This window comes from Vicugna pacos, chromosome 34, assembly GCF_048564905.1.
Source record: "Vicugna pacos chromosome 34, VicPac4, whole genome shotgun sequence".
NCBI classification, from domain to species: Eukaryota; Metazoa; Chordata; class Mammalia; order Artiodactyla; family Camelidae; genus Vicugna; species Vicugna pacos.
In genome coordinates, this window is record NC_133020.1 from 8,634,944 (window position 1) to 8,659,059 (window position 24,116).

The 24,116-nt window shown below is 39.3% G+C and overlaps 1 protein-coding gene across 3 annotated transcripts in view; it reads left to right on the forward strand.

Annotated features, from left to right (window-relative positions):
* The window catches only part of ST8SIA1 (ST8 alpha-N-acetyl-neuraminide alpha-2,8-sialyltransferase 1), a 107,109-nt gene that overhangs the window by 16,863 nt on the left and 66,130 nt on the right, over positions 1–24,116 (forward strand). The window contains exon 1 of one of the 3 annotated variants that reach the window (XM_072954309.1): positions 4,092–4,150. The exons of the other annotated variants lie outside the window; for them this stretch is intronic. Within the exon in view, the coding sequence (XP_072810410.1) occupies positions 4,113–4,150 (38 nt within the window). The 5' untranslated portion in view covers positions 4,092–4,112. Of the gene's footprint in view, positions 1–4,091; positions 4,151–24,116 lie in introns of those variants that run through there. 3 annotated transcript variants of the gene reach the window in all.

Here is a 24,116-nt window from a genome sequence, read left to right on the forward strand (position 1 = left end):
TTCTCTCAGTACCCCATTTAGTATGGGTAGCACAAAGCAGTCCTCTCCCGTTAACCAAAAAAGATGGAGAGATTATAACTTTCCATTTTAGAATTGACCATGGTGGGGATTTTTCCCTTTTTTTTTTTTTTAAACCAGAAATGGCTTAAGAAACATCCTGGAAATAGATGTTTCTGCTTCTGCAATTATCCCCACAGGACAGCTTCTTAAACGGAAAATTTCAAGTTCATGAAGCAACGCACTGAATTAGATAGATTGATATTGACCAATTAACTTCCAATTGAATTTGTCTGTTTTGTGACCAAGAGGAGCCTGCTGGCCTGTCCACAATGGAGTATTATTAACTTTAAAACATTTTGCTAATACATAGATAAAACATTAAGATTTTAATGACTAGTGGGACCGACCTTCACGTGGCTTTTTCATTATTGACCCTGAGGATTTCCTCTCCTGTGTAGGGTACTTCATATATGTTGCCTACTTTCTTCTTGAGGTGGTCATTTTTTCTTTTTTGATACCTCGTGTCCTTTTGTTGTTAAAGAGATGTAGTTCTTTGTCATATCTGTGGCAAATATTTTTCCAAGTTTGTCTTTTGACTTTGCTTATGTTTATGTTTAAAAAACTTTTTTTTTTCTGTAAAGAGGTAAAAAATAACCAGGAAACCAACTTCATCAGTTTCTTCTTTTATGGTTTTTGAACCTTTGTGCCATGATGCCTGCAGCCCAAGATATTTTCATCTGGCATTTTTATAGTTTAACCTTTTCATTTAAATTTTAGATCTGCCTGTCACTTACTCCAGTATCATGAGGTAGAGATCCAGTATTTTCCCCATAGATTCTAGCAGGAATACTTAAAACAAAAAACTTACCTCCCGCTACTGATTTGAAATGTCAAGTTTATCCATGCTGGACAGTCCTGCATGTGTGGGTCTGTTTTACAAGTTCCACTTTCCTTGCATAGACATATCTTACTAGTTCTGTTTTAGAGTCATAGTGTTTCAGTTACTATAGCTTTACAGTAAACTTTAATATCTCATAGGGCTAGTCACTGTTTCCTTGTCAGCGTTTCCTTTGCAGTTCTTTCCTCTTCTTCTCTTAGGTACAGTTGAGATTGCTTTTCAAGTTCAAGTGATTCTCACTGATATATTCATTTGAATTACATTAACTGATATCAGTTGAAAATTTCTATCCAAGAATGAGATCTGTTTACTTCCATATACAATCCTTATTTTCTTTCCCAAAACAGAGTATTTCGTTTTTTTTCCTCTCAGATTCTATACTTTGAGATGCTCCCAGTTGCTTTATGTAATGAGGCTTCTTTTTTTTTTCCTACGCAGGAGTGTCTTGCTTTCATAATTATTTCTGTGATTATTATTTATGGATAGGAAAGTTATTCATTTTATTTAGAACAATCCACCTTATTTAAGTTTCTTAGTTGTTTTTTTTTTCAGTTTATCCTCTTGAGTTTTCCACCTATGCACTTGTATATTTATATATCTTATAAATAATGATCACTTGTTCCCTTTCCAAATGTCTACTTGTGATTGGTGTTCTTTAATGGGCCTGCTTTTAGTGTTTCTTTAATGAATTCAATGCTGGGTTTCTTTCTCCTTCCTCTCCTCTCTCTCTGTCCAGTTGCGTCTGACCCCACATCAGTTTCGAGCGCTGTGACCTTGGACAGGTTACTGACGTAGGAAGAGAGTGGAGCTCAGAGAGGTAGTGAGTGGCCGAGGCTGCAGGATGCAGACCAGGAACGGCTGACTCCGGGGCTCATGCTCTAAACACTGTCTCTGTGTAGGGCTCAGAAACGAGTTTAGAAGCTTGCTTGCTCCCCGTCTCTCATCTTCCATTTTCTTTTTTCTTTCCTTTCTGCTTCCCTCCCTCCCTTCTTTGTTTCTTTCTTTCCTCCTCTCTTCTTCCCTCCCTTCTCTTTTTCTTTCTCTCTTTCTCCTTCTCTGCTCCCTCCTTTTCTCCCCTCTTCTTCCTCTTCTTTTTCCTCTCCTTCTCCTTTTTCTTCTTCTTCCCCACCCCCTCCCTCTTCTCCTCCCTCTCCCTCTTCCCCCTCCCTCTCCTCGGTCCTCTCTCCCTCCCTCCCTTCCTCTCTCATGCTTATTGTTTATAGATCCTCTAAATCTAGTCACCCAATATCATCCCTGGTTGCTTCCTGTTTAGAGAGCTGTGGTGGAGATCTGCGACTGATGGGATCCACATCCAGATAAACCATGATGGTGACTGGAAATAAGATAAGATGGACCTCTCTCTGACTTGCAGGAACAACGGGTTTCATCATACAGCATTGCCTCTCTGTCACGCTAAATATTTTTTGTTGAGGGGTGGCTTCCTGAGTTGCTCCGTTTGCCCTAACCATTTTCATCTTTTCTGGATTGTTCGGAGTCCTTATCTCTTCACAACTTTGAGGACTTTTGCTGCACATTCTCCTCTTAGCTTTCACTGCCACAAGGTCCTCAGTTTGAGAGGAAACACAGCTCACTGTGAGAGGCTTAAATGAATCTGGTTTCTGGAAATGTCATTATTTTAGGAGGGAGCGCAGGAGGGAGGGCAGGAAAATAGTTCAGATTTTTGTGGGGAAATGGAAAGCAAGAGGCAACACAGAAGTTCTGTTCAGAGGAGAGGAAATTGGTGACTGGTTTTAAAAATTTGTGTGTGTTAATTTTGCTATGTTTTCTCTGCATGTATCTTACAGCCCAGAGAGAGGTTTGCTGCTCTAAACAAGTTTGTCATCATTGTTGCTGTTGCTGTAGGTGGAGCTCAGGTCTGTCATGCGTGGTTGGAATAGGGATGGATAAGGAGTAGGAAAAATGACAAGAATAGAAACTTCTTACTTGCAAGTGATAGAATTTCAACCCTGCATAGTACATCTTCTTTCATTCAACACATCATCGTTGAACTCCTGCTGTGATGATAGCTTTGGAAGGGGGGGAATTCAGGGAAAGGGTAGGGCATTGCCTCAGACACCCTGGTGCTTCTGGGCGATGGGTCAGACAACTAAGCGTTGGTAGAGAAGAGTGCTGAACTTCTTCCTGATGGATGAGTAAGTAGCATCTGAGTTGGTAGAGAAACAGTAATGGCACATTCCGAGGCTGAGAAATGGTGTTTGGTTGTAAGCTTGTGCTGGATGATTGGTTTTTAGCAGAACTATGTGAGTGAAGGGACTCAGTAGAAAACCCTCCAGATTAAAAAATGATTTAGGAAGGTTAATGGAAGAGAAGGAAGATACAGGATAAATTAGGTTTGAGCCTCAAAACTGGACTGACAGGCACCTTTGACATTGTCTGCATGCTCTTGTCTTGAGTCATGGAATCTGGGCTGGAGTCGAGTTCTCTTCTGCCAGGTTGAGCCAGTTATCATTTCATTTTCCTTCTTTAAACCTTCGCCCCATCGTTAGGTGGGATTCTCGATGCTTTCCCATAGCTCTTTCATCGGTTATGTGTTGACTTGTCCTCAAGTGACCCTCTGGTAGTTGTGCCAGTGAGTGGAAAGTCAGAGTTGTCACCATGGTGGTGTGAACAGAGGGGGAGTTAGAAACGCCTGTTAGGAGACACCTTGGCTGGCTTCCCTTTCTCTCTCTGATACTGTGGGATAACTGCGTTTGAGAGCTCTCTGAAGACGAAAGATCTACAATGAATCCTGGTACCAGTGAGTGTGGAGGGGGGATGTGGAGGGAGTCAGGCTAGACCAGTTCCTTGAGTCACTTGGTCGGTTGTTCGTTCCGCCCACGTGCAGCGGTTGTGCACCAGGTGGGACTGAGTCCCTAGGGGTCTGGATGGAAGGCAGAGGCAGACTCCCTGACCTTCCCTTTCTTTATCCCTCTTGAAATAGACCAACTCAATGCTTTAAGGTTCACAGAGGGCTTATTCCAGATGCACCCTTTGCGCTGCAGTGCACCCAAACATAGACAAATACACACACACACGGAGCAAATACAACCAAAATAATTTTTCAGTAGGCAAATGTTTAAAACAATGAAACATCTCTAAATTGGCATTATGAGCAAATACCAAGGCATAAATAGAGCATATCTGCTGGGGGCCGGGTATCTGACCACTAGTTGGTCAGCCCAGATGGCCTAGGACACCTTCCCACTGGCAGCACATGCCCTTGGCTTCATGGACATTCCGAGCATATTCCAGGTATAAAAGCACCTGTGTGAGAAGTTTAAAGTGCTTACTATAAAAATTGGGAAATGGAGCTTATGCCTAAATTCATCCATTTTGGTACACTGCAGTGTACATTCCAATGATTCTGTTTTGTGGCTGATGGTCGGGGGAAATCTGGCTTAGTTGACCAGATGTCCAGGGTCACTGGAATTGGGTGACATTTTGGGACATGTGGTTACCCAAGGCCTTTGGCACAGGCTGGAATTCTCTTGCTTCTCATTTTCTGCTCCCTTGGATATTAGCCCATTTTCTATTCCGGATGGTTTGTGTGGAAATAACTCCTCCAACATTTGTTCTGTGTTTTTTCTGTTTTCTTTGTTGGCAAAACTCAAGTATGTTTATTGGGTAGCTTTAGTGCATGATGTCTTCTTGTCCCCCCATATCACCTAGTTTTACTTTATGTTGAAAAAATGAATTCAAATAGTAATAATAATAACGGCTGACTTCAAGCAAGGTCACGGATTCCATGCAAAAGAATTTCTGTGATTGGTCTTATTTCAATTTCTTTACTAACCTGTGAGGTAGGTACCGTTTTACTCCTATTTCCAATTGAGAAAATTGAGGCTTAGAGAGTTTACAGAACACACCCAAGGTCTCATATGTATTAAGGGTTAGGACTAGAATTCAAATTCAGGTTAGCTTGCTTCCAGAGCTTACTAACCATGAGCTAATACTGTACCAACACATTTATGAGTGGTTCCTGTTTGATCTGTAACTAATAAAGACATGTCACAAATGAAAGTTATTCAAAAATTATAGTATAAAATACTGTCAACATTCTCATCTCTACCTGCTAAAGAGTTAGTCTAATAACGCACAAGAAACTAAAGATGTTGGGTAAATTAATCAAAAGTTCTGTCTAAAACTTATGGGGGACGTCACCTTTGAAAAGAATATGGGATGCTTGTTTTGGCAAAGATTTTTGAATTTGCTCATGATGATTACTTCCGTGTTTTTTAGGAATTCAAGTATATCAAGCTATTCTTTTAAAAAATTTGTTGTTGTCTTTTGCATTTCTGGGATGCCCTTCCTTGGCTAGCACACCGTATACAAACATAGTCCGCCTTTTGGTTAATCCAGCAATGACTGAAGTAATTTCTGTTTACAAACAAGAGCAGTAGCAGTTGACAATCACAGCCAATTCCCCACAACACTGATGATGCCCTGATACAACACGTCTTTTCTAACAGTTGTGGGAATTTCAAAACTGCATGTGTCAGGCACAAAGGAAGCATTGTTCTCCGGCCAAGAGTTGCACGACAGCCAGGCTTCTCTGCAGAATGTTGAATGAGGATTCTTGGTAAACTCTCCAAATGTGGTAATGCTCATATTTGAATACTAAATTTCTCATAACTCTTAAAAATGAAGTTGGTAGACTGTTAGGCGGCTTTGGTCACAGATGAAGGTCAAACTCTGTGCAGAGACGTGTCATTCATTGATAAGAACTCAGGAAGAGCATCTTACTGTTTGTCATCTCGTGTCCTATCAGTGGGACCCGCTGGTCCAGTATCCTGGCCAGAAGTGATGAGGTGGGGGTGGGGGAGAGTAGCAGGGGAGATTTTTAAAGCTTTTTAGTTTAAGTATTTATTTAGAGAAGTGGGAGGAATTTATTAATATTAACCCTTTACCTTTGGAGTATATACTAAAATTCATAGATATGTCATCAACATGTCTTAATTTTGACTCAAGCACCCATCAGTCTGGTAGGTGTGGTGTGGTTACCAGCTTCAGCATTTTCCAAATACGCAACAAAGAAAGAGAGTAAGTGACTTGTCCAACATCACACTTGCTAATTCATCTCCCTTTTGAATGTCACTCCCCTCATTTTGGCCCATGAGATAAAGTCTAAACTTATTAACCAGCCACAGAAAGTCCTTCATAATCTGGTCCTTGCCTCCTTTTTGAATTTCAATCTCTTGTGTAAACTAATGCATGTTTATTTGCCATGGGATCCTGCCTTCCCATCATGCCAAATACCCGTGGCTCTATTCATCGTGTGCAGGGTTTCCCAAACTTAGGGTTTCATGGGATAGAAAATTGCCAAATAAATTAAGACGTGGAAATTAATAAATGGATGACTTTGCATTTTGGCAAATAAGGAAATTATCAGAGAAAGAGTTTATATGTTAACATCAAAATATAGAAAGGACAGAATCTCAGGGAAAAAAGACTGCTGATTAAAATGAAATAGGAAAGCCTCATTCATTGCCTGCACTTTCCTCATTTTGCCAGAGATGGGTGAAAAAATTTGTTCTGAACTGGCCCTGGCCTGTGAGATCTGGGAACTTCGTGCCTTCGGACATGCCGTTTTCTTGGTCAGAAATTCTCGACTTTTCTCACGCCTCTAGCCATTGGCCTGTCTGACTAATCCTGTTAGTCCTTCAAGTCTCAGTTTCCAAGTTGACCTTAGAAAATCTTTTCCCATCTCCCTCCACCTGTTCTCTCTCCCCTCCGCATCCCGTGCGTCCTCATCCACACCCTGATAAACTGTGCTGAGGTGGTTTTATTTGCTGCTCACTCCTGCTGCAAGGCCACGGGATTTCAGAAGACAGAGACCCATCTGATTCACTCTCATTCCTAAAGTTTAGCGTATAATCTTTTGCACGCCCTCAGTGCGTAATAAGCATTTAACAGATGAATGAATGAATGAATGAATGAATGAGTGAATAAATACCCGGTACCCTTCATGCCCTTGGCTTTTGTCTCATACATCTTCTGTGACCTGCACTTTCAAGCGCAGAGGATTTATTCCAACAAGCACAAGCACTCACTGAACTGAATTAATTTATGGATTTTGACCTCATCAGTTCTTCTGTTTTTCTTTGTCAAGGAAAAGTAATTATGTTCTCCATTAGCAGAGTGTCTGGGAACAGTCTACAGCTGCTGTCTGAAGTACTTCCAGGGGCTATAACGCTTCTCTCAGCTTCTCTGGTCAGTTTGTCTTTTTCCTGTAGTCTGTTCACTTTTGGTTTATCATGCTGACGATCACATTTTAATTTATTTTTATGGCAGAAGGAATGTTAAGACATGCTATAAAGGACAAATTAAGAATATTCAGCGTTTTTGTAGCCCGATGGCTCTAAATCTGCAGGGGCTTCTGATGCTTTCCCTTTCTTTTATTGATCCTTTGAAAAATATACACATTTTGTTTTCCCTTTTAAAAAATCTTGTCAAAACAATTTCTCCAGAAAGGATAGCCCCGGCTTGTCCTAAGATTCGCTCTCATTTGGGGACATACGGTCTCTAGGCAGCAGATGGTCCTGGGTCGAGCATTTTCCCAGCTCACAAGATGACTTTGACTTGTATGATTTCACAGACTCTGGCCCAGTCACAGGGGCACCTGCTTCTAGGCCTTTCTCACAGAGATGCCCTCTGTAGGTAGAAAATTGCCGAGAGCTCTTCTCTACTGTTGTGTGGCCACAGGAGGCCTAGGCTTCAGCCCGGGCTTGCGTCTGTGCTTTGGAAGAAACGTTGACTCCTCTTCCTGAAACCCTCTTCCTTTGCTTCCCATAGCGTTCTCTTCTGTTATGAAAACATCCTGTCTTTATATACAGTCAGAATAATAATAACCACAGCTACTTATGAGCGCTTCCCTGTAGACTAAGTACCTTACACATCTTGCTTACAATGCTTTCATTTGTTATCAGCTGAGTTTGTCCTGATTTTACAAATGAGAAAGCTGAAAACCGAAGTGTTTAACGTGGTTTGGTTAAAGCCACGCAGCAGTAAGTGGCGGAGTCAAAGCCGTGTGACCACGGAGACTCTTTTCATTCCATTACACTGTGCTTCCTTCCTCATCAGCAGTCTGGCCATAGCTATGTGGTTTTTGTGCTGCTGTTTAATTCTGGTAAAGATAAATAAAGTAACTGACTCACGAGACTGCTGAGAACGAAATGGGGTTGTATATGTATGAAAGAACCTGGCATGATATCCTGTGCATAGTAAGAACTGAGTGCTTTTCTTAATTCCTTTTTTTCCTCTGTATCCTCCTTTCTCCATTGGCCCAACCCTGCCTCCCAATTTTAGATATCTTCTGATGGTCCATTCTAGGGCTGTTATATTTCTCTACAAAATATTATTAGTGTTCGTGGGTTGAATATAAGGACTGTAGCTGTGGCTCCATCTCCCATTATTATTAGAGTAAAAAGTACTGGGAACCAAAGTTTGCACCTTGGAATATAACATTTATGTGATGGGGGGAAGAAGTGCTATTTTGTCAGGAAAGAGAGAAAAAGCAAATTGAGAGGAGGTGGTTAGGTGGCTTGATACATTGCCGTGGGTATCCAGGGCAGAGAATCTTGTAAAAAGGACAGAATTGTTCAACAATGCCAAATTCCAGGGTGGTCAGGAAGAGTAATAAATGAGGAAGGGCCACTTCATTCGATTTGGTCATTTGGATGTATTTGAAGACCATGGAGAGGGTAGTTTCAGTAAAGGTGATGAACTGGAGGCAAATGAAAAGGTTAATGAAGAAATAGAAGCAATAAGTGTTTTGAAATGTTTGGTTTATAAAAGTCCTCAGAGAGATTTTAGCGTATCTTAAGGAAGTGGCATTTTTGAGGGAATTTTTCTTTAGCACAGGAAAAATATAAGTATTTTTTTGGTTAGAAGGTAAAGATTTAGATAAGAAGGAGACTTTGAGGATGCTGAAGAGCAGAGATTATTGATTAGTAAATCTAAGTCAAGTTTTGAAGAAAACTTGAGAATATGGCAATAAGATCACAGGGAGAAAAAATATTAATTGTATTTATTTCTATGTGGTTCTATTTTTTAACTTTTAATTTCTTCTTTATTGTTTTTAATATATTCCAGATTTTGTAAAACAAGCATCTATGACTTTAAAATTTCAATAGCTCTAAAAATTGATCAAATTTAAAATCTTAAGATAATAAGTTTAAATAAATAATTAGAGTTGATATGAATGAATAAAAAATAAATATGATAAATAGTGATAAAATAATAAAGTAATAAAAATGATAATGTTCACAGCACTAAAAAAGTATAGAAACATAAACTATGAATATTAAAAGTATTTACATACCTAATACCCCATTTCCATTTCTTTAAAGCAACCATCATCAAAGTTTTTCCTGGTAGCCTTTTGGTTTTACACACATATGTTTTCAAATCAGAAAGCATCATCGAAAACCACAGATAAAGAAGTTAAACTTGAAAAATATAATACCCCCTGGCTTCTGGTTTCCTGACTCCTCTTGAAAGACTAGTAAAGTTGTAAGAGAGGGCTATAAATAGGAATAAACTTGTAAGAAGTAGTAGAAGAGACAATGGCAGACAAAAGACATCAACAAAATTTTAGGAGATGGAAAGCAGATGGCCCGGTCATGTCTGACAACATGTATAGTACAGAAACTGAAAACTTGAGTGTTTTTAATATGGTATACTGTTAAGAAGGGAGCCAGTTTATGTCTCAGAATTCTTGAAAGACTCGCCATTAGAGATGAGTGCTAATGACACTTAAAACAGGAGGATTGGTCAGAAGTTTTCTGGATCTCCCCTTACCCACACACATGCAGTTGTCCTTGCCCATCTGTTAGAAGACTGGAGATGACAAAGAGAGACTTTGGACTTAGGACATAAGCTCAAAACAGGGTAATTAAGAGAAAGGCTGTATTCTGAAGAGTGAAACCTCTGTACTCACCCCCTTTTTACTTAGCTCCCAGAAGGTTATCAAATAGGCTTATACTTTATCAAGAAATTAAAAGATTCCTCACTGGGAAAACTGACTAGTGCAAGAGGAAAAGTTGTGGATACTGACATTTGGGGATTCTCTTGTGAAATGGCTGGGTTCCTGCTGGATCACACTCTCATGAGGCCCAGCAGCTAGTTATCACTGCCCAAGCATAGTGCTTTCATTCATTGTTTAATACCTCATTCTTAAATTTAAACAGGCAGGTATATAGATCTGTAAATATTTTTAGAAAACCTCTAACATGGAAGAGACAAAAGCAAAAACCAATAGAAAAAACACAGGAAACAGACAATGTAGGAAGCAGAATAATACGTAACAAATGATACAGATGTGATTCTCACAAGGAAAATGTAGTACATTCACAAAGGTTAGGAAGCTATGAAAATAAAATTCTCTGAAGATGAGAAAGAACTTTTTGATATTAAAATGTGGTAGTGGAAATTAAAAGGCCAATAGGTAGATTTGTAAAATAATTTTTAGGAAGTTATTTCCCTCCCAAATAGAAAAAAAAACAGTGCAAAAATGGGGGAAAAAAAGGTGAGAAGTTTGGATAATAGGAATTTTGGAAAGAGAGATACAGAAGGAAGGGAGGGTAGAAGTTATTAAAGAAATAATAGAAAGCTGTTGCCAGAACTGAAGGACATGCTTTCTGGTAGCAAGGAAACACCCAGGATCCAGCACAATGAATGCAAAAAGTCCTATCCAATGTGTATCATTGTGAAATTTCAGAATCCCTTATTTAAGATCTTAAGTATCTTCAAAGATGAAAAATGATTAAAATCAAGTGATTGGATATAAGAATGATGCCAAATTTCTTAACAAAACACTGGAAGCTGGAAAACAGTGGATAATGCCTTCAAAATCTGAGAAAAATGACTTCTAAAGTAGACTTTTATACCCAGCCAAACTAAGAAGTGTTTTCAACATCCAAAGGCTCAAAAAACTGTACTTTGCTTGCACCCTTTCTCAAGAAGGAAATAGAGTATATGCTATACCCAAGTGAGAAAGTACTAAAGAAGAGAAAAAAATGGATAAAGGAAACTGGGTAGTACAATACAGAAAAGAGGGGAAGGTATTTCTCAAGATGGTAAGTGTTTATCAAGGCTAGAGAGAAAGCAGCCCAGATTAGAGCCAGAGTACAAAAGACTCCCGAAGAGATGTTTCCAAGAAGAAAAATAGAGCTAATTGATTTCTTGATGTGTTTGACCACATTGAGAAAATTTTACAGGTTTTTGAAGAATTAGAAGGGGAATTATTGAAAGGTGCATGATAAATGAAGCAAATCTTAAACGTAAGGTGATAGTTAACTCCAGGAAGAGCAAAATTTAAAAAAGCCTGCAAGAAAGGAAATAGAGTGATAGTATTGTGTGACACAGCTACGAAATCGTTCTTAGAGACTCTTAATAATACTGGTTTAACTAAGAGTTTTTATGTAATTCTGTAGGGAATGTGGAGTTAAGATACATCTGTGCATGTCTGTCTGGGGAAGGAGTAGAAAGTGATATCTTCACCTTCCATAGTAGTAAGTCAGTTGATAGTACAAATAATTGGAAAATAAAAATAACACTGTTTGAATGAGAATCAGAAATAGGAAAACCATAGCCTTTTGGTCTAGACACAGATGTAGGAAATAAGAAAGGAAACTCTTGTTTTTGTTGCCTTATAGTTGTTTACGCTTTGTACATATTTTGTTTTGCTAAAAATAAACATTTAAAAAAAATCCAAGGTGGTATAACATCTTTTTTGAAGCAAGAGAACCCTCAGCATATACCTTTTAATTCAGCAAATACTTCTAGTAATTTATCCCAGGGCAACAATCACAGATATGTTCACAAATCTAAGTGTGAGAATGTTTACCGCAGTGTTGTTGGTAGTGTAGCATCAGTCAATTGTAAACAGATTCAATTCCAATTCAAAAGGGCAGGTGCTCACCCCATCGTGTTTACTGCTGTGTCTTCAGTCTCTAGCATATCTGACATATACTAGGTACTCAATAAATATTTGTTGAATATTTACTGACTAAGGGAATGATTGGATTAATGCATAGGAAAAATTCACACAAAACGATCTATTAAGAGTGGTTATCTCTGTGTGAAGGGGTTATCTGTGATAACTTATTTTTACCTATTCTTTCTAATTTGTAGTTTTGAAAATTTCTAAGCAATTTTTTTTAACATTTTAAAATTATGAATTCCTATTATTTAAAAATATAGCACGTTAATTTTTAAAAATAACCATTAATATTTTAAAAACACCCATTAATAAAGAGAGCAGTCCATAGAATTAAGGCTGAAATAGTCTTACAACTGCACTGTATTTACTTCTGAACTTCCTGATAACTTAGACCAAAGGACCACTTAATGGAGCAAAAGAATTCTTATCATTTCATAAGTAGAAGCATACATTTTTATGTAAGTAGAAAAAAAATTCCTGGCACTAAACTCAAGGAGGAAGTTATCATGTCAATAGACAAGACCATGGATACATAAGAAGTATTATCTTCAACTTCACTTTCATAGAAAGTTGAATGCTATTCTTGACGTAGCTGTTTCTTATAGAGACTCTCAATAAAAGAATGGTTTTGTAATGTAACTTGGTGAAGGCGTTTCTACAGGACAGTTAGTTTATTCAGAGCATCTCCACTTTTACACAGGTGACTGGTCCAAAAATTGTTGTTAAGTCTAAAATGACCAAGAGAGTTTTTGGCCTTGCATTCCACAATACATTTCTACCAAATAGTGTGTGAGTCTGTCCTTTGAAAGTATGTTCTTTTTGGTTTTATAGCCAATTAGGTACCTTTTCCCCAAATGGTTAGGTTTTGTCTGCATTGAAGGATTTTGAAGTAACTAAGCATTTTCCTTAATCTCTGGATTTTGTGTGGGATTCCTGAGCAGGTAATCCATAAACACTTGCCTCTGTCCCTTCTACTGGGTGGATTCAGAGTGGCCTTGAACATAAGGAAACATCCATGTTTGCTATACATTTTCATCAGCAGTACTTGCCCCATCTGCTTTCAATTTTTCTGTAATGCCCTCCCATTACCCTGAATCATCATTGGATTCATAGACATTTGACATCTATGCTTTTTCTTTCTTTTTTTTAAATGAATACACTTTATTTTTTAGAGCAGTTTCAAGTTCACAGCCGAATTGAGCAGGAAATACAGAGAGTTCGCACATGGCCCTCCCCACCCACACATACATACTCCCCTACCCTCAACATCCTCATCAGTGTGGCATATTTGGTACAATCGATGAACCAACATGGACGCATTATTATCAACCAAAGTCCATGGTTTACATGAGGATTCACTCTTGGTGGTGTACATTCTATGGGTTTTGGCAAATGCATAATGACATGTAGCCACCACTATTGTATCATACAGAATAATTTCATGACATCTGTGCTCTTTCATTAGCAATAAACTGAAACATTTTTGTACTTCCTCCGTTGAATGTAGTCTTGTTAATCTAACCACTGAAAACATCATAAGAGGTTTATCTGGTCTCTCGTTTTCAGCCTCTGCTTATCCTTTATTGACAAACTAAAAACAAATTTTCCCTTCCATCCATCATTTTGCTTCTCTTTTTCCAATTGTTTCCTTACTCACTCTTTGTCAAATGACTCATTCCATCTACACTTATAGCACCCTTTGTTTTCTCAATGCTTTCAGTTTTTAAAAATCATCTCTACTTTTGTTTCCATCTTTAAGCCTACGCTTCTCCATAACTGTTGCTGTCAACTCTCTCAATACCTCTGTACTTTTCTATCACAGCGGGGGTCAGTGATATTCACAAAACAATTCAAAATGAAGTACATAGTGAACATAGCAATGAGGTGAGGGATGATGGATGAATGAGGTGAAAATGCCTGCCTGATTGTTTTCGCAATCTGTTGATGGTAAGCTGAGTTGACACATTTGACCTTGGGAATAAGCTCTGTTCTCATCTATGAAAGTTTCTAAGGTGGGCATTTAAAAATAGCTACTTTATGTAATGCCAGTAGCTGACTTGCTCGTGATTTGACTTGATACAGAGAAAGAATCTACCCTAACTCTTAGGAGAACATGAGCTAATATGTCCCTTTTTCTCTCCCCAATACTCATTCCTTTAACCACACATTTAATGGGAACTAGATGACAATGAATTAAAGGTTGTTTAACCTGAGGTGCTGATAGTCTGTGCTGAGTAGAGAGAGACCTGTATGTTTTAGATAAGCAGGCGGCACCATTAATATTCTGGTAAGAAAATTGAAAGTCCCGAGTTTGTGGTGTTGCACAGGAATTCCATCCTGTGAAAATGGGTCATAACCCAAAGCCAAAAAATTTTTTTTTCAGGAAATAATTTTTGAATATGTTCAAATACTGGAATGGTTATTCACAGAAATACCAGAAGTGTGGACCATAAATCATGACAGAGACAATTCTGGTCTGGAAAACTTGCAGGACAGATACTCCAGTCTTGTGTCTGGTAGGCAGGAGAGATGAGGGGAATCCAACGAACTTGACTCCTGGGCTTCAACCTCGGAAATTTACCTCTCCCCAGGTCATCTGGTGTTTGTTGGTTCAGTTTCCTAGTTTAGAAAAATCTGTATAATTTGGAAAACCCACAATGTAGTTTCTATCACATTTGTCTACTTCTTTTCGTTTGCTATGCCTTCCACTAACTTCTGCTCATCTTTCACAGAGATGATCTCAAACTTAAGTGTCATGTTGTACATTGCATTCCTAGTACTTATTGATCTTATAACTGGTTCTGTACATTTTGACAACCTTCATCCAATTTCCCTTACTCCCACTCTGTCGCTTCTGGTAACTACAAATCTGATCTCTTTTTCTATGAGTTTTTTTGTTTGTTTGTTTTTGAACTGTAATCCACCCACAACACTACAACCTAATTGACCTACAAAGCTATATTAGTTCCTGTTACACAAGATAATGATGTGATATTTCTATGCATTTCAAAATGATCACCGTGGTAAGTCTAGTTACCATCTGTCACTATGCAAAGATATTACATAATTATTCCCCACACTGTACATTTCATACCTGTGACTCATTTATTTTGTAATTGAAAGTTTGTACATCTTAATCTCCCACAACTGTTTCTCTTCTCCCTAACACCCTTTCCCCTCTGACAACCACCTGTTTGTTCTCTACAAAGCTATTTCTGTTTAGTTATGTTTGCATATTTGTTTTTTTTAATATTACACATATAACTGAAATAATATAGTCTTTATCTTTCTCCGTCTAACTGATTTCACCTAGCATAATACCCTCTAGTTCTATCCATGTTTTCCCAAATGGCAAGGCTTCATTCTTTTTATTGGCTGAGCAATATTCCCTTGTGTGTGTGTATATATATGTATATTTCTCACATCTTCATCCATTTACCCATCAGTGGGCACTTAGGTTGCTTCCATAGTTTGGTTATTGTAAATAATGCTGCAGTGAACATAGGAGTGCGTATATCTTTTCAAATTAGTATCTTTGTTTTCTTCATATAAATGCCTAAGAGTAGAATTGCTAGGTCATATGGTTGTTCTATTTTTAATTTTTTGAATAATCTCCATACTACTTTCCATAGTGGCTGCACCAATTTACATTCCCACCAACCGTATATGAGGGTTCCATTTTCTCCACATCCTCACCAACACTTATTATTTGTTGTCTTTTTGATGATAGCCATCTGACAAACACGAGGTGCTATGATTGTGGATTTTACTTGCATTCCCTGATTGCATTCCCTGATGAGTAGTTGAGCATCTTTTCTTGTGCTTGTTGGTCATTTGTATGTCTTTGGAAAAATGTCTGTTTAGATCCTCTGCCCATTTTTTAATTGTTTTTATTTGTTTGTTTGATGTTGAGTTGTATGTGTTCTTTGTGTATTCTGAATATTAACCTTTCATGAGATATACTGTTTGCAAATACCGTCTCCCCTTCAGTAAGCTGCCTTTTCATTTCATTGATAGTTTTCTTTGATGTGCAAAGCTTTTTTTTAGTGTGATGTACTCCTATTTGCTTTTTTTGGCTTTTGTTTCCCTTGCCTGAGGAAATGTATCCAAAAAATATTGCTGAAGACTGATGTTATAGAGTTTACTACCTATATTTTCTTTTAGTTTTGTGTGTGTGTGTGTGTCTGTGTGTGTGTGTCTGTGTGTGTTTCAGGTCTTAAATTCAGGTCTTTAATCCATCTGTAGATTATTTTTGTGTATAGGATGAGAGAGGAGTCCAGTTTGGTTCTTTTGCGTATAGCTGTCCTTTGCACTTGTTTATCCTACCTGAATGCTCTTCTCCCGGATATTCTGAATATCTGGATGGCTTGCTCCCACACCTTTTCTGAGTAAACTCAGATGTCACCTACCCAGTGAGGACTTACTTAGTCCCTGTTGAAAATTGCTCCCCCACCCCTTATCCATGTACTTTATTTATCTTATTTGTCTAGCTTCTCCATTAGAGTTTAAGAGGGCAAGGTATTCCCAGCTCTCCTCCTCCTTGCCCCCATTCTTTCCCTAGTGCCTTGAACAGTACTGGGCATATAGAAATGCTCAAAAATATTTGTTGAGTGAATCAAATAATGCATGCTGCTCAAAGGAGCCTAGTCAGTTGCATTTACCAAAAAAGCAAACAGGCAATTCTCAAAGGATAATCATAGAGTTTTTCTAGCTATATAGACAAGTAAGTAGAAGGAGGAGGACTGAAAGTTAAGCGCTCATTGAAATCCTTCCTGGAAAAATTGATGTTCTTCCATTCAAATAATCGCATGTAATTGTTAAGTACGTTGCAAAATAAAGATGTGTTTGGGAAGACCAGATCATCTTTGAAATACTTGTTTTCCAAACGTTCCTCTTTTAAATCTGCTCTACCTGATGTAGAGAAATGCAAATGACACGTGGCACAAGTTGACCTTTCTTTGGAATACTTTTTTCTGTATCATACAGTCGTTTTCCAATGTGAAGAACAAAATGCTGCTAAATAAAAGATTACCCGATGTCTTAAGTAGTACACAGGAGTTGTTTTTCTCTGTTTTTGTAGTCCTGGCAAATTATCTGAAAGATTAGTCTTTGAAAAGCCTTTTTATTGTATCTGTAGAAAACATTGGTTTAAGCAATCATTTAATGAGAGTCATTCTCCTTTGCACCAGTCAAGAGAATTTTACAGAAGAATAAGATAAATACAAATCTCTACTCTGTACTGCATGTGTATTTTGAATCTCTTAGGCCACTGAGGGGACCACTCTGTGGACAGAAGGTGCTGCCTTTGCCTCAGAGGATGGTACTGTCACCACTTGCTCCCACGTCAGCCACGGGCAGAGACCTGTTGTTCATTCACTTCAGAGCAACTTCTGCTAATGCTTGTTCTAGATTCTGGGCGCTCAGTCAACAGTGGCCCCTGACCTTTAAAGTTGTTTCAAAACTGGTCATTTAAGACAAAGATTCCTTTCAGTTAGGGGGAAAAAACAACTTCATGATGGTCCAAACCCTACCTGCTGTAGTCTTTGTGAAATCCGCCACTTAGTTATCTAGAATAAGAAATTTCTCTCGTTTCTCTGCAGGCCACCAGATTCTTCACTTAAAGAAAAGCCCTCTTTCATTGGATGCTGTGTTTATCTTCTGCTCTTATCAGAGAGAACATATAATCTGTCATCTAAATAAGGACATGTTTGGGAATGGAAGAGGGTAATAATTATTAATAATTATGTCTGGAAAACAGTCATAACTTAGGATTCTGTGAGGTGAGCAGAATCATATGGTCCCTTACTATTAAAGAGAATGAAGGGAATACCTATTGAAACCACATCATGTTCTAAACACTTTGTATATATTATCACAATTTCAAAACCATCCTCTGATGTGAATGTGGGTATACTTTTAACCATGAATCTGAGGCTCTGTGACATTAATCCAAGAAGTTAACATATGCTAATCTAAAAGGAATTTTAGGAACTCGACTCAGGACAGTTTACAATAAGAACTATTGATTTAACTGTATGGAGGAAATGCATTAGATACAGATTTTGGCCAAAAGCCAAATGTTAAAATCAATGCTTGACTTAAGTCAGATATTGCTAGAAAGGAAAGACGTTTTTGGAGGCAAAATTAAATCTGAAAACTTATCCAACCTCTTAGAAGTTCAGATTTTGCAAGTTTGGCACTATGGTAAAGGAAACAGAATTTATCAGTGCCATCAGCTGATGGACTGCTCCTCTGGTCTCTGTGCTGCAGGCCTCCAGACCAGAAGAGATCCTTGTTTTAAGTTGACTAATATTTAGTGCACAGTATAAGGAACTTGGGATTCACCACTCTGCAAATGTCAAGAATCCTGGATCTGCTACTACAGAAAATGTTTACCGACGTGTAGCAGGGATTTTTGGGGGGAGGGTAATTAGGTTTATTTATATTTATTTATTATTTTTAACAGAGGTACTGAGGATTGAACGCAGGACCTCGTGCATGCTAAGCATGCACTCTACCACTGAGCTGTAGCCTCCCCCATAGCAATTATTTTGACAAGCTTTTGTTTTTTGGTTTCCATAGGCTAAAACTATAAGGAATTGATTTCTTCAATTTGAATTTTGATTAGTGAGAACAAAACGTGCATTGAAGTTTTCTTGTTTCCGTAACGTTTTCTTTTCTTCCTACTTGTAACTTACTCATTCAATCGATCAACATTTATCAAGCACCTGTTCAGTGTGTCAGCCACCGTTTCAGGAGATGGGGATACAGCAGTGAATGGAAGATGAAATTCTCTCCTCCCATGGAGTTTGTATTCTGGGACTTGGGGAGACAGACAATAAACAAAACTATAAATAAAACTTAAGGATATAATAGTGTTAAGTGCTGTAGAGAAGAAGAAAGCAGTTAAGAAGGATATGAGAAGATTGATTTGTGGTGATCTCTTATGATTTTTTTAATAGAGTTTTTCTCCTTATGGAATCTTTTAGGGGCAAATTTGGCATTTAACTGTTAATTCTTTGTAACACAAAATGAAGAATTCCCAACTGGGATTTTTTTCTTAAATAACTCTTTGTCTAAATGGAATTAAATAAGTGAAAATTGAATATAGTTCTTATAGGTTATGTTGTTGAATATTTTAAATGCTAGTACATCAGATGGTTCTACAGAGATTTGAATTTTCATGTAATCTCAATTCTGTTTTTCTGCCTTATATTATTATTTAAAATTTTACAAATATTTGTTGGCAGAAAAACGATGTAGTATTTTTCTGAAGGTTATCTTCCAAACACACTTAATATTTCCTCTAATTGACAACTTATTCTCCTCTGTAGTCAATAATCCTTCATAAATTTTGTACATAAAATTAATAGCTTTTACCATAACATTATTTTGCCTTTTCCTTTTGCAATATTGAAGATACATTAATACTTCACCTGACTGATAGAATTTCAACATAGAAAGCACCTAGAGAGAATTTCACTCCGTTTACTTCCAGGTTGCTTGTCAGAATTTTAAACTGTATATTCAGTTGTAAACAGCAGACTTTGATGACATTCTCTGTTTGTGTTGCTCACATCAGCACCCTGTGTGATGGTGACACATGTGATCACTCAGGCATTTGTCACATACGTGTTCAGGGAGGCCAAAAGTGGCATTGAATTGGATGTTTAGCTGAGGCCAAAGCTGAAGGGTAACAGCAGAGTTTGGTCAAATGCTCCAACCGAAAGGAGTTTGGCCAACCAAAGGGGAATTCTTCAGCTCTGCTTTCTCAAACTCAGTCATTCCTCAGAAGGGCACAAGAGTTTCCATATTTGGAGGAGCAGCCTCCCAACCTTCTTCACGTCTGATGACCAAAGCGATGAACATGGCGCCCGAGAGAGGCTCAGCAAGGCTCACTCTGATACTGGGCATTATTCCAAGTGATGGGTTTCCCCCCGTTCATCTGTTCAGTTTCCCCAGAACCCCAGCCCTCCTGGCACAATAAGCCAGTGTAGTCTTCTTGGCTTAGTTGATATACACGGCTTTCACTTGGAGGGATGAGATCCTGAGTATTAGCAAGTGGCTCCCAGGCTTCCTAAGTACTTACATTCATGATGTAACTGGAGCATCATTTGAGAGGAGCTCTGCTGAAGCCTGAATTCAATTAATAAAAACCATTTACGTGTTAACTGTTAATACTCAACTCACACTCAGCTGAGACTTAATACTCTGCAGACTTAACATTTTTCTTTTTTAATTGAAGTATAGTCAGTTTACAATGATGTGCCAATTTCTGGTGTACAGATAAAGTTCCAGTCATACATATACATACATATATTCCTTTTCATATTTTTTGATATAGGTTACTAGATATTGAATGTAGTTCCTGTGCTGTACAGTAGAAAATTGTTGCTTATCTATTTTATATATAGTAGTTAGTATCTGCAAATCTTGAACTCCCAGTTTATTCCTTCCCACTCCCTTTCCGCCTGGTAACCATAAGTTTGTTTTCTATGTCTGTGAGTCTGTTTCTGTTTTGTAAATAAGTTCATTTGTGTCTTTGTTTTAGATTCCACTTATAAGTGATATCATGGTTTTTTCTTTCTCTTTCTGGCTTTCTTCACTTAGTTTGATGATCTCCAGGTCCATTCATATTACAACAAGTGGCACTATTTTATTCTTTTTTATGGCTTATTAGTATTCCTCCCTCTCTCCCTCTCTCTCTCTCTCTACCACAACTTACTTACCCAGTCATCTGTTGGTGGACATTTAGGTTGTTTCCACGTAAAGTAGAGCTGCTGTGAACACTGGGGTGCATGTATCTTTTCAAATTAGAGTTCCCTCTGGATATATGCCTAGGAGTGGGATTGCTGGATCATAGCGTAAGTCTATTTTTAGTTTTATAAGGAATCTCCATACTGTTTTCCATAATGGCTGCACCAAACTACATTCCCACCAGCAGTGTAGGAGGGTTCCCCTTTCTCCATACCGTCTCTAGCAGGCTCTGCAGATTTAAACTTGACAATAGCAGTGGATTTACTTTTGCTTTTTCAACCCTGTGATTTTGTGGTCTGCCACAAAAGAGAAGCAAATAATGAGCAGCATCAGTGCAAAGCGTGAGAAAGAGGGTAGGAACCCAATTTGCTAAACATCCTAAGAGCTGATGTATACTGTCTCAGCAGGATCACCTGCAGGTAGGATGGGGGTGAAATTCAAGTTTCCGTCCCCCAAACCTAACACAGTGTGAGGCAAGAACTCCTTAGAAGTCATTACTGCTGCTTCTCCGGTGGCTGTTACTCTGGCTGCTGGTCGGGCTGTCGTCCTGCTGCCTTTGCGGCTGCTGCTGTAGCCCCTATAGCTGATGAGCTAGTGTGTCCTTCCCGGGCACGGGGAGCAAACCTGCCCCTACCTCGTGGACCCTTTCCAGCCATCCTCTGGACGTGGGCGTGGCAGAAGACAGATGGGGAGGCATTCTGAAAGGAGGGGAATGTTCAAACTTTTATGATAGGAAAAGCACTCCCCTATTGCAGATGGCACTCTGATTGTTATGAATTTGCTATAACCCTTGGATTTTAAAAAGTGTCTGTACACGCTTGACACTTTCTACTTCCTTTTGAGTATTTGGTTTTCCCACTATCGCAATTGTGTGATTGCCCTGAGCATGATGATGCTGTAGGGACAGATGTGAATTTTAAGTCCATCTAACACATTTTGCTAATCGTTAAACATATTTATTTTTCTAATCCAAATTCAGAGCCATTGCTTTTTTTCTCTTTTTAAAAAATACGTTGTTCATTTTTTAAATTTATTTTTAACACCTTTATTATAGTTTGATTCCTGTACAGTAAACTACACATGTTTCAGATCTACAATTTGATGAATTTTGATAGATGTGTACACCCATGAAAACACCCCCACATTTCCTCCCCAAGAGGTGAAAATTTCAAATCCCCAGTTTATCCCTTCCCACCCCTTCTACCCTCTGGTAACCATAAGTTTGTTCTCTGTGTCTGTGAGTCTTAAACAGACGTTTATTACCTAAAGAACGTGAACAAGTCTCATGGCCTGAGCTTCAGTTTCATTGTAAGTTCAGGATAATGGAATAAACTCTGTCTCCTTAGATTTTTTTTTTTTTGAGAATGAAAAGAGGAAGCCAGTGTAAAAGTAGTATGGGAGCGGCCACACCAGAATAAGGGGCAGTTAGATGACTGTGACAGATTTTTCTTCTGAATTCTCTGTAGCACTTTGTGCTGGGTGGCAAGTTTAGCTTGGTTTGGAGGTGAGAGCTATGGTCTGGTTGGAAGTAGGTACAGACAGGAAGTAGAAAGGCTGGGAGCAGAGTCACTCCCCCCCAACCCCACTTCACTAATTATGTGACCCAAGTTACTGAAAAAGAACCCTGAATCTCTCTAGCTCCAAGGTCACTCACTGTGAGAACTGAGTGGGAAAAGATGTAGGAAGGCACCTCGCGTGTTGCCGGTGCTTGGCTGGTGCTTAGAAAGCATTTCTTCAGGGAAGAGAGAGGTAAGGGTGATTCCGAATGGTCCTGAGCAGGCAGCAGGCAGAGAGGAAAAAGCCCTTATACCGTCTCTTCAGATATGAGTTGGGAGTAATAATAAGAATTCCCTGAACTATCTCTTAGGGTTACTGTAAGGACTGAAAGTGGTAAGATACCACCAGAAATGGAATCATGCCTAAGACAGTTCTCATTTTTAAAGACAGCCTTAAGCCACGTCTAGTTCTGGTTTATGTTGGTTGATGACAGTGCCTAGGATGCTGTTCTGACAAAGTGCAGGCAGTTCATCATGAAACCTTCCTGCCTTGGTTCAGGCTGCTTTTTGGGTGATGAAGCCCAGTAAGAATTAACCGAAGATGGAGGAGGAAAGGAAAGAGGCGCAGTAGGGAGAGATGGAAAGATGATGTAGGGGCAAGAAGTGACACACATTCTACCAACGTTGAGAGACAGCGGCCTTCTTCCCGAGCCCCTCTCCCCGTCCTTTCTGTTGAAACCCTGGTGAAGGGGAACCCAACCAAAAAGCACCCGACAAAGCACCAGGTTGGTGGGAGGAGCCCTAGGCCCTGACTCGGGTTATTCATCTCTGCGATGAGGTTGAACTTGCACTGTGTGCTCCACCTGTCTGTTCTCCGGGGATCTCGAAAACGGTGTCTGAGGCCGGTTCTGAAGCCCAGGCACATTCCTGGGTTACGGCAGAGCCACGGTTAGAAGCCAAGTACCGTTGCCTCCAAATCCTCATCCTCAGGTTCTGCATCCGAGGATTCAACTGGCGGTGTATCAAAAGTACTCACAAAAAATGAAGAAATTCCAGAAAGTTCTAAAAAGCAAACCTTTTTGAATTTGCCGCACATTGGTAACTATTGACATGGTATTCACATTTGTATTTATAACTATTTACATAACACGTACATTGCATTAGGTGTGATAAGTAATCTAGAGGTGATTTAAGGTACCCACGAGGGATCTGTAGATTTCGGGCCAACACTATGCCATTTTCTGTAAGGGACTTGAGCATCCATGAGGTTTGGTGTCTGGCAGGGTAGGTCCTGGAACCAAATCCCACAGAGACCGAGCAGGACCGGACTCCAGTTCCCCGTCTCCTTTCAGCTCTCAGCTAGCGTACCACTGGTGGCCAAAGATGTCTGAGCAATGGGGGCGCCATTCAGACGTGGTTTATGTCAGTGGTTTGTTTTATTGGTCCTTCTAGAAGTGGGACTGGGAATAAGCTCTTTCACTCCTGAAAGCTTGATGAGGACACGGAGTTGATTTCTGACAGGCTTTTAATTCAAGGAGATTGTGAAGATGGGCTTGTAGAATGGTAACAGGACCTCCATGGGAGGGGCACGCAGGGAAGCAGCCAGCCCAGAATGGGGAGGTGACCCAGGAGCCCCTGTGTTTCAGACACCGAGGGTGAGGAGCCCTTCGCCAAGTCCCGGTGCTCAGCCGTGTCACATTCTGCTGAGAAGTCTTAATAGAAGGAGAACCGGAAAGAACCGTGAGATTGACCTCCCAGGAGGCAGGTTGCTTAGCCAGTGCCCGAACTCATATCCCTCATCTTGTTCTGCCTCTGTTTCAAAGGATTTCCCAGGGGTGGTTCTTTAATCGTGTCCTCGGTTTTGGCGGGGGGGGGGGTGCACCCTCTTTTGGGCCACATTGCGCATTCCCTACTCCGTACAGCTTGTGCAAAGTCTCTGGTCCCTGAACTTAACCAGCTGATTATTAAAATCATAATCGAAGGTGCATTTCTGCTGCAGCTGAAAGGCTTGACAGTCCAGAGT